This window comes from Anarrhichthys ocellatus, unplaced genomic scaffold (genome assembly GCF_004355925.1).
Source record: "Anarrhichthys ocellatus isolate YVR2014 unplaced genomic scaffold, GSC_Weel_1.0 scaffold28, whole genome shotgun sequence".
NCBI classification, from domain to species: Eukaryota; Metazoa; Chordata; class Actinopteri; order Perciformes; family Anarhichadidae; genus Anarrhichthys; species Anarrhichthys ocellatus.
Genome location: NW_022280058.1, coordinates 513,686 through 523,498, shown reverse-complemented (window position 1 = coordinate 523,498; position 9,813 = coordinate 513,686). Strand labels below are relative to the sequence as shown.

At 43.9% G+C, this 9,813-nt stretch overlaps 1 protein-coding gene across 1 annotated transcript in view; it reads left to right on the top strand.

The window, feature by feature from the left end:
* Nucleotides 1-487: 487 nt before the first annotated feature.
* Nucleotides 488-9,813, top strand: part of LOC116392049 (MICAL-like protein 2) — a 15,837-nt gene continuing 6,511 nt past the window's right edge. The window contains exons 1-10 of the mRNA XM_031863179.1: nt 488-1,010; nt 2,880-2,928; nt 4,757-4,898; nt 4,992-5,179; nt 5,463-5,590; nt 6,348-7,601; nt 7,705-7,907; nt 8,397-8,454; nt 8,972-9,114; nt 9,354-9,412. Coding sequence (XP_031719039.1) covers nt 868-1,010; nt 2,880-2,928; nt 4,757-4,898; nt 4,992-5,179; nt 5,463-5,590; nt 6,348-7,601; nt 7,705-7,907; nt 8,397-8,454; nt 8,972-9,114; nt 9,354-9,412 — 2,367 coding nt within the window. The 5' untranslated portion in view covers nt 488-867. The remainder of the gene's footprint in view (nt 1,011-2,879; nt 2,929-4,756; nt 4,899-4,991; nt 5,180-5,462; nt 5,591-6,347; nt 7,602-7,704; nt 7,908-8,396; nt 8,455-8,971; nt 9,115-9,353; nt 9,413-9,813) is intronic.

Genomic DNA, 9,813 nt, shown 5'->3' with positions numbered 1-9,813 from the left:
AGAGCGCATGTGCAGGTGTCAGGTAACCTTAAGATACACACACCCAGCAGACAGGACAGGACAGGCCACCTTACTAAAGCAACAACCACACCTGGTTAACTGGTGGCACCGTTTACAGTAATAGCTCCATATTATAACCTTTAAATCAATGTTACATGTTCCTTTAATATAAAATGTAAATGTGTGACGGTAACTTAGCTACTATGAGGTGATTCATGAGGGGAAGAGCCTCAGTTTAGTTTCTGGGTGGGTTTTTGAGGTGGAGTCGACATGATGACATAATTGCACCCAATGTATGTGGTGAGTTTTTTTATTTTCAGGCAGCTGACTGACTGACTGGTGTTTGTTTGAGTTGCTTTAACATCTTAAATGTACCAAAGTAAAATACAAAAGAAGACTTTCCAACAGGACTGTAGTCGCTTCCTGGCAACAAGAATATATATACATATTATGTAAAATTTAAAAATAATAATTTGGTGGCTAAAAATGTCCTATTAATAACTTGGACTAATGAACTCTTATCTCACACGAGCACACACACACACTGACAGAGAAAGAAGGAACACAAAGGAGGACTGAACTCCACCCATGACGCGTCACTAACTACCTTTCACAGGTGTCACTTCCAGTTTCTTCACATTCTCTCAGTCGATAGAGGTGATTCCCACAGGCACGCACACTCACTCATGCAGTGTCCTACAGTCTCTCATTTCCTGGATCCAGCGCGTCCGAGCTGCTGTGGAAACTTTCAGAAGTTTTGTTGTTGAGAGGGAGGACGTGAATAGGGGAGGGGGGGGGATCTCTGGGAGCCTACTGCGGCGTTTGCTGCGCTCACACGCAGATCGGTTCGGTGTCTGAGCTCCGGGGATGTCGGCCGTGAAGGCGCTGCAGCAGTGGTGCCGGGTCCGGTGTGACGGCTACCGGGACGTGTCCATCACCAACATGACCACGTCCTTCAGGAACGGAATGGCTTTCTGCGCCCTCATCCACAAGCACAGACCCGATCTCATGTGAGTAGACTCAGACCACCCGAGGACTGGGTGGCGTTTTTTGTCAGTTCGTGCTGCTTGTGTCCTGTCTGTTTCTGACATAAGCTGTTTAGAGAAGACGTACTCTTGTCGTTTTGCAGTTATGAAAGGGACGAGAGAAACTTCATGTGGGGCTGCAGGAAAAACCGGAGCAGGAGCTGAGCTGAGGAGCTCAGTGTCTGCAGAGTCTGCCTGTATTTACATTAGGCCGGGGCTTTATTTTCCTTTACAGTTGACCTACTAAAGTGATCATCTGTGCAATCCTGCTACTCAGTGTTTATGTTATATAGAGTGCAGATCTGGAGACTTAAAGGACTTTAGTCTTGACGCCCTTCATGACCTGAATCTAGACTAAAGGAAGCAACATGAAGGTCTCAGGGTTTGACCTGATAGAATCTTGGATCTTAAAAAAAGCAGAAAAGCCTATGGAATCAAATAATGGCAATGAAAAGATTTGACTTTGAAAGCTGTCAATCTGAATTTATGTGGACTGATCTGCTTCGTCACACTACAATTTAAATACAAAGTCTAAGTCTGTTTCCATCGTCACCTCACGTCTTTTAACTGTTGTTGGCCTGTACATTCATTCTCAAGCAATGTAGAAAAACACTTTACTTTTACCATGTTTCACATTAGTAATAACATAATTTAGTCATAGGCCTATGCTTGCTAAAATAGTTGGGCAGAACTGTAAGTAAATACATAAAACATGTAAAACCGATACAAGATGAAATAGTTGAAAAAAGTTTAAAATTCAATAAAAAAGAAGGTGGGTGGGGGTTGTAATGATGCCTTTAGAGTCAAACACACACATTCATCACAGAACGATACATTTTATACACACAAACACATGTTAAAAAGCACTATTGTTTAAATGCAAATCATTTAAAAGAATTGCAGAAAGGCCTCTGGAGCTTTCCAGTCTATTCAAATGCAAATGTGTTGGTCAGCTATCCCAGACTTTTTCTCAGCCCCTAACGCCTCCTTTGTAAATCTTTGTTCTTGTATTCATCTTAAAGTTGCACAATCCTCTGGCCTGCGTAAGATGCTGCAACTAATGATGTTCAACATCACTGAATGATCTCTTGAGTCACTTTTAGGTGACGTTTGTCTTTGTTTAGTCAGAAAACAGTGAAAGATGCCCGTCACAAGTTGACTGTAGTAGCTTGTTGTGATGTCTTCATATTGTTTGTTGTGTCCGGTCAGCAGTGCAATACCCAAAGAAATGTAATATACAATAATTATAGGAGCATGACTGGGATCTCAAACAGTCCGTCTGTGTGTCAAAGATCATTTTCAGTTCGAGGCCTTGATCAAGTGAAAGTAAAAAGGTCGTCTCCTTTGTGTTTTCCCGGGACTTTTTGACAACTACCAGAGAATTTCCACCCGGGAATATTTGTTGATATTTGTCACTCGACAGCTGCAAAGTGTTTTGTCGTGAATGAGATCCGTCCAGGTTACGCTTTGGTTTAAATATTCCAAAGACCCGACTCACCATCTCTAGTGGAGCGTTGCCCAGTTTCACACACAGACGCCTGTTTATCATCCAGAGAAGCCATTACTGCAGGAAGACAAGTAGTTTCATTTTAGGAAGAGATGCGTCTCTGCTTTGCTTTCCTGAATGTAGACATTTCCATGCTTCTGAAGAATGCAGGCTGACATGAGACCATGTGTCACCACCGCGGCCGTGTAATGAATTGATACGTCCGACTGTCTGTGTCATGGTACATGTCGATGTGACGGGCTGCGCCTGACTAAACGACACATGTTTAGGTCCAGACTGTAAACAAACCAATGAGGAAGGGAAGTTGGATAACGTGTTACTCATTTTTCCTTCTTCCTCTGTTGCAGCAACTTTGATTCACTGAAGAAGGAAGATGTTTATGAGAACAACAAACTGGTGAGACATGTTTACGTTCTGCATTTTGACATCTGAATGTTTCCCACACATGTTTATTCGGACAAACTCATGATTCCTGAGTCCACACTCGCGGCTTTAGTCTACAGACCAGATGATTAATCGTACTGATTTAGAGGTTCCCTGCCCTACCTATGGTTTCACTCAGGCAGAAGTCAATGCAGAAGTGCTTTAAACTTGCATTCTCTCTAATGGCCATTAGGGGGCGACTCCTCTGGTTGCAAAAATAAATCAGATTGTATAGAAGTCTATGAGAAAATGACCCTACTTCTCACTTGATTTATTACCTCAGTAAACATTTTGAACATGAGTTTATGGCCTCAGCATGAAGTTCATTTAGTAAATTATGGTCCATTTAGAGAAAAGCAGACGATACAGCGGCGTATGCTTTAGGGCGGGGCTACCTTGTGATTAACCGGTTGCTACCACGGTGTTGTTTGGTCTGGGAGTTGTCTGTGTTTTCATCGTACAACTTTAACCCTTTCACGGAGTGTTTTCAGTTCATGAAAGTTAATCGTAACCTTTTTGCCGCCTAAAATGTTGCGCTGGGTTGTACTGAGCTCCACCCTCTCCTGTCTCTTCTGGTTGCAAAGAAGCCAAGATGGCGACGGCCAAAATGCAGAACTCAAGGCCTGAAATGGCCGTACTTCTTCCGTACGGTCTTTGGTTTCACACTATTACACTGATCAGCAGCTGGCGGTGACACGCCAGGATATGCTGCATTGTGCCAACAAAGACAGTGAAGAAGAAGATTACAAGCTCGTAGAGACGTCTGTAACTCAGCGGATCATTTTTGAACTAAATCAACTTCCCAGTTCAAACACTTGAAAAGCCCTTACTTTATTAAGTCATTCATTTAACAGCATTTTGAACTATTTTATTGACTAAATGATTAATAAATCAATAAAAAAACCAACTGATTTGTTTATGGCTGATGAAAATAATTGTTACTTGCAGCCATTAATTGCTTCTACGTGCGCGCTGTCTGTTGATGTTGCATCAGCACCGCTTGATGTTTGGTAACAGAGGATTTTCAAAAGTGTCAGTGTTCAGACGTAGCTGAGAGAAGAAGTCATTGCCAAATGCAGAGTGTTTCAGTCCGGGCACTTTGACGTTGGCTGCGTTATTGCTTTCTTTACTTTCACTTTCTCCGCAGAGCTTCATTACTGTAGAAAAGCTCAACATCACGTTTGCTCTTTTAAAGTGATATTAAATAAAAGCCCAAATTAGCAGCTACTATTTGACTCTACTCAGGATCTTAACTAAAACAAAGCCGAAAGAACAGATACAACTTAAAAATCAACAATGAGCTGTAAGAGATTAAAGTGCTCAGCAAAGTAAACAGTGTTTTTCTGGCTCTCTTGATCGTCTGATTACTGATTTAGTAATGCCTCTCATGCTCGTCAGCCTGTCTCTGCTTGTTTTGTTTTTTTTCTGCTTCCATGGAATTGCTGAATGTGAATCTAGTTTGGAAATTCCTGACTCGCTTTCTCTCTGAACACAGAAGGTGTAGATTCAATCTGTGGTCAGAATGTTTGAAATTTGAAAAAAGGGATTTTATTCAGGAAACGCAAAAAACAAACCCAAACAAGACATGGTTGAACCATTCATTTAAACAAAGAAAATACATGTCCACATCTAAAGGGAGGACGGAAATCTAAAATACAATACTAGGCACTCAAATAGACATCAAAGATAAAAATGATTTCATACAAATGAGCTCTTTAAAACAAATTTCCAACATGTTTCAGCGTGTCAAAACACACTGAGCTTCCTCTGTCTTGTTGGATAAAGTCGATGTAATTTGCAGGCGTTCAATGTTGCGGAGGAGCAGTTGGGAATTCCAGCGCTGTTGGATGCAGAAGACATGGTGGCTCTTAAGGTTCCTGACCGCCTCAGTATCCTGACATACGTGTCCCAGTACTACAACTACTTCCACGGGCGCTCCCCGAGTGAGTATCAGTGTCTCTGGCTGTGTTCGTCTCTGCCTTTGTCCCCCTTCTTCCTGTCTCACCAGCCTCTGTTTGTTCATGTGTTCGCTGCAGTTGGTGGTCTGGGAGGTATAAAGCGTCCAGCTGACGACCCCACGGATGAACCGTCCGGGAAGAAGAACCAGCCGGTGGCAGCGAAGGTGTTTCCCTCTTCCAAACCGGCCAGAGAGAACAGCCCTCCCCCCTCCGCCAACATCACAAGGCCCTCTCCTTCCCCAAAACAAACCAGAAATGCCACAAAGGTAACCTTAATTCTTCACATAAGCATTACAAAAAATGTAATTGTTTGTTTTTGGAATAACGTCCCAAACGATTTGGGAGTTGCAAAGCCAAACACATTAAAGACAATTCACATACCTACAAAGTTCTATTGTTGTCTGTATCAAACTGCTGTTACATAACAAACAAACAACACGCATTGCCTCAGATATGTTACAGCAATTACCTTGATAGATAACTTGTCCTGAATGAAGTTATCATTTCCATCTCATGAAACCTGCCTCGCCCTCTCCTCCCCTCTTCCAGGATGTGGTGGTTGAGAGATCCCATCAGACAGGCACCCTGAGCAACAAATGTGAGTCCTGCACCAAGCACGTTCACCTGGTGCAGCGACATCTAGTGGACGGGAAGCTCTATCACAGGAGCTGTGCAAAGTAAGGACCCGTGCTAATTCATTTAATCATAACTGATCCTCTTTATTCTAGTCTGCAGCGTGCCACCAGAGCGATTATAGACTCTTTTTTTATTTAAATTAAAAAAAAAAGTGAAATAATTGATTTTAAAAAAGCAATTATGAATTTATAATTAAAATGTATAATTAAAATTATAAATAGAACTCATATCACATTGTCAGACAAATAAAAGGATCAAATTTGAGGCAGCAGACGCATTCTTCTTCCTTGTCATAAGTTGACGCCTACATTACCCACAATGCAACTCCACCGGTTCATATGGAGTTTGTGTATGTGATGTTAGTAGCGGCTGTGCCCTGCTTATTATATTCCATTGACAGTTTCCATTTCATGATGGTTTTAATGTAAAGAATAACTTGATTTACTTTTTGTGAGTTGTAAGTAATTCTGGTTCTGACTCATTGCAATGACATTTCTTTGCCTTTCTTTTAGAGAAAATTAAGGTCAAATTCTGTCCTGTAGAAGAGACGAAAACAAAACGTCTGAAAAATTGCCGCTGTTGTCTCAGACATCAACTCTTGTCAGTTTGTAAAGTTGTATTTCATTGCTCCTGACCTCCACAGACCAAATCCAAGTATTACACATGTTTCTGGCAACATCCAGGATTCATGAAACCATAGCTATGTCCAGGCTCAAACAGAACCAGCAGGAGCTCTGATTTGCCAGCTGTGGGAAGAATTTAGTAACAATTACGTGTCTTTTGCTTTCTTTCTTTCAGGGCACTGTCGGCTACAAACCCACCTGCACCTTTCAGAGGTTTACCCACAAACACTCCCGTTTCCAGATTAACTCTGCTAGCTGACTCCACTGAAACCAACACGGCCACTCCGACTCATACACCCTCCAGACTGGGACTGTCATCGCTGACGGAGAAAGCCAGCACCCCTCCCAGCTTCTCCACCACTTTTCCTTCCTCGCCTCCCTCCCGGCCTGCTTCCAGTGTCTCTCCTGCTGCTAAAGAGACTCAGACGTCTGTTTCCAGATTAACTCACGTTACTCCCGAAACTTCCGCTTCCAGAATAACTCCCGAAACTCCCGTTTCCAGATTAACTCCGCTAGCTGACTCCACTGAAACCAACATGGCCACTCCGACTCATACACCCTCCAGACTGGGACTGTCATGGCTGACGAAGAAAGCCGGCACCCCTCCCAGCTTCTCCACCACTTCTTCTTCCTCGCCTCCCTCCCAGCCTGCTTCCAGTGTCTCTCCTGCTGCTAAAGAGACTCAGACGTCTGTTTCCAGATTAACTCCCGTTACTCCCAAAACTCCCGTTTCCAGATTAACTCCCATTACTCCCAAAACTCCTGTTTCCAGATTAACTCCTCTAGCTGACTCCACTAAAACCAACACGGCCACTCCGACTCATACACCCTCCAGACTGGGACTGTCATCGCTGACGGAGAAAGCCAGCACCCCTCCCAGCTTCTCCACCACTTTTTCTTCTTCGCCTCCCTCCCGGCCTGCTTCCAGTGTCTCTCCTGCTGCTAAAGAGACTCAGACGTGTGTCGTCTCCAAACCCGCGGCTTCAATGACTCCTAGTGACTCTCCCTCCACCACAGCAACAACTTCTATCAACACCAGGCCCACCGCTGCTCCTCGTACCTCGACCACGGCGGCCAAGACAGCGCAGTCCAAGCTCAAGTTCTTCCTATCGGAGAGCGATGAAGAGAAAAAGACTGCAACCGCCAACGTTGTCGTAAACAAAGGGCCGAACGTGACCGCCAAGGTCCAGGAGGCCACAGTAGGACAGGCCGTCTCTGTGGTTGTGAATGTTGGTGGCTTTGGCAGAAAGGAAGCGGATGTGAGCCCAAACACAGGTGGGGAGAGAGCGAAAGCATCTGGAGTAGGTGGAGATTCGAAAGCGAAAGCATCGGCCGCAGCCTTCATCTCCAAAACACTGGCTGAGGAGAACAACAACAACAACACCGCTAAGCCTGCGTGGACGACTGTAGCACTGAAGAAAATTGATAAGTAAGTAATGTAACACACACGTATATGATTTTATAACATCTGGCTTTCGCCCTGACATCTACTGGTGAATAGTAGCGTTTAATAACTCCTCACCTCTGATCAGACCTCCTCAAGTGGAGACTCCAAAGAAGGAGACGGGGGGCGTCAGAGGGAGAAAGGTGCTGAGGGCAGACCCGTCGATCCTCGCTGACCTGGTGACTCCGACAGACAACCGGACTCCCAGCCCGGCCAGCAGAAGTGGACTCAGAGCCAGAACCCCGGACAGAGAAGCCTCAAAGCCCGGCAGTGCATCGCCCAACAGCTCAGGTTAAACTCGCATATCTGGTGGCTGTACATAGAGCAGTTTGTTAGTAGCATTGTTTGTGTGGCCGGAACAGGAAATGTTGGAAGTGCCCTCTCATCTGCACGCTAAAGTACCTGTTTCACAGCCGATGGCAGTTATTTTATGATAGTTTGCATTTTTGCGAAGACCCGCCCTACTCTGCCTCTGATTGGCTAGCACTCGCTGCCTCCTTTGCAGAATTTGTTTAATTTTATTGCTGATAAAGATCGGAGGAGGGCTGGTAGTGTTAATGATTTCAGCTCAGATGTGGATGTTTTCGTCAGGATGGCAGCCTTCTTGCATAATCACAATGTCCTGATTTAGGGAGAAAATGTTTTTTATTTTTTATTTTGCTTTATAGACCGATCGGGGATTTCATTTTTAATGTGGTGCCATGATTAAACTGACTTTTAACCTGAATGTTGATATGGCACACTGATTAACAAGAACATTATTTGTTTTCTTCTCCTCAGCATTAGAAAACAAAGCGTCTCCTGCGGACTGGAGGTCGAGGCTCAAACCCATCTCCAAGTAAGACTTATTAAATAAACGTTTGTCCTGAGTCCCCTCCATGTTCTATGTTTCTGGTTAATTCATTCCCTTACTGGCTCAGCTCCTAAAGTCATACCTCCAGCAGGGAGTATCTGTACGTGGGCGGGCTCACAGCGTAGCGACATCTCCTCTTCTCTCCTGATATCCTGTCCATTCATCCATCCTTTGATCCTGCCTTTCATCCATCCATCCAACCTTTCCCTCCCACAGGAAGCCTGTACCTGCTGCTCCTCCAAATGCCTCGGCCATCATTTGTAGTCGGAGCTTTCGGCCGCTCCTCTTCCGCCCACATGCATGTGAGCCCCAAATGGTGTCAAGACTGAGTAGAGTCCTCCGTGGTGCAACATATGCTCGGTGCTCAGGGTTCCTTTCCCCTAGGATGACCTTTCCTCCCGCTCTCATGAATCAAAACTGAACACCAGAGGGGGACTACTTGTAGGAGCAGATAAAGGGCCATTAATTAAAGTCTCTTTGTCTCTTTTCTGCTCGTCCTCAGACCTGCTGCTCCTTCCCAGCCCTCCCCTAAACCCTGGGCTAATGGAGCTGGACAGCCTCAGACTTCAGAGCTGTCTGTTGGGCCTTCTCCCTCCTCTCATCTTCACAACCCGAGCATCTCTGTCACTCCACCTGCAGCAAAGGGTAACATGGGTACCTGTGTTGTAATGTTGTTCCGTTTAAATATGATTTTGGACAAAAAAAACAACAACCCTGCACATTGCTATTTTATTCCCATTTCTTTTAGTCCACGTCGGCATTACAACGTACCACAAATAGTGTTCCTAAAGAATTCCTATATATGAATCCGACCTCTCAGGCTCTCCTGCCTTTGTTCTCAACTTTCATTCTATCTATTTGAATTATCTTTCTTTCTTTTTCAGGATTCCTGAACGGTCAGACAGACCCAACTGCAAATGGCACCAAGTCAGAGTCAAAGAAGGTATCGAACCGTAGAAAATCAGTTTGCTTTAGCTTACAGCACATTGTTTTAAATGTAATCACGTTGAGGTTTTTATCTTAACAACGACAACAATTTTAATTTATTTAATCTACTGATTGGTAGTAAAACATTTTTTTAAATAAAAGCATTTCTCTTTTAACAAACTAACTACATTTCAATTGTTTATTAATGTAATAATTTATACATCTTACTCATCTGATCATCTTTTACTGCCTCTTTTCTTTAAACTGAAAGGATGTCATTTAATAACGACAGTGGGATCACTATGTTAGGTTTGCCTGGGTTTTCGGATCTATGTTTTGGTTCACAGCTTCCATTACATTTGTGTGTGTTTGTGTGTGTGTGTGTGTGTGTGTGTGTGTGTGTGTGTGTGTGTGTGT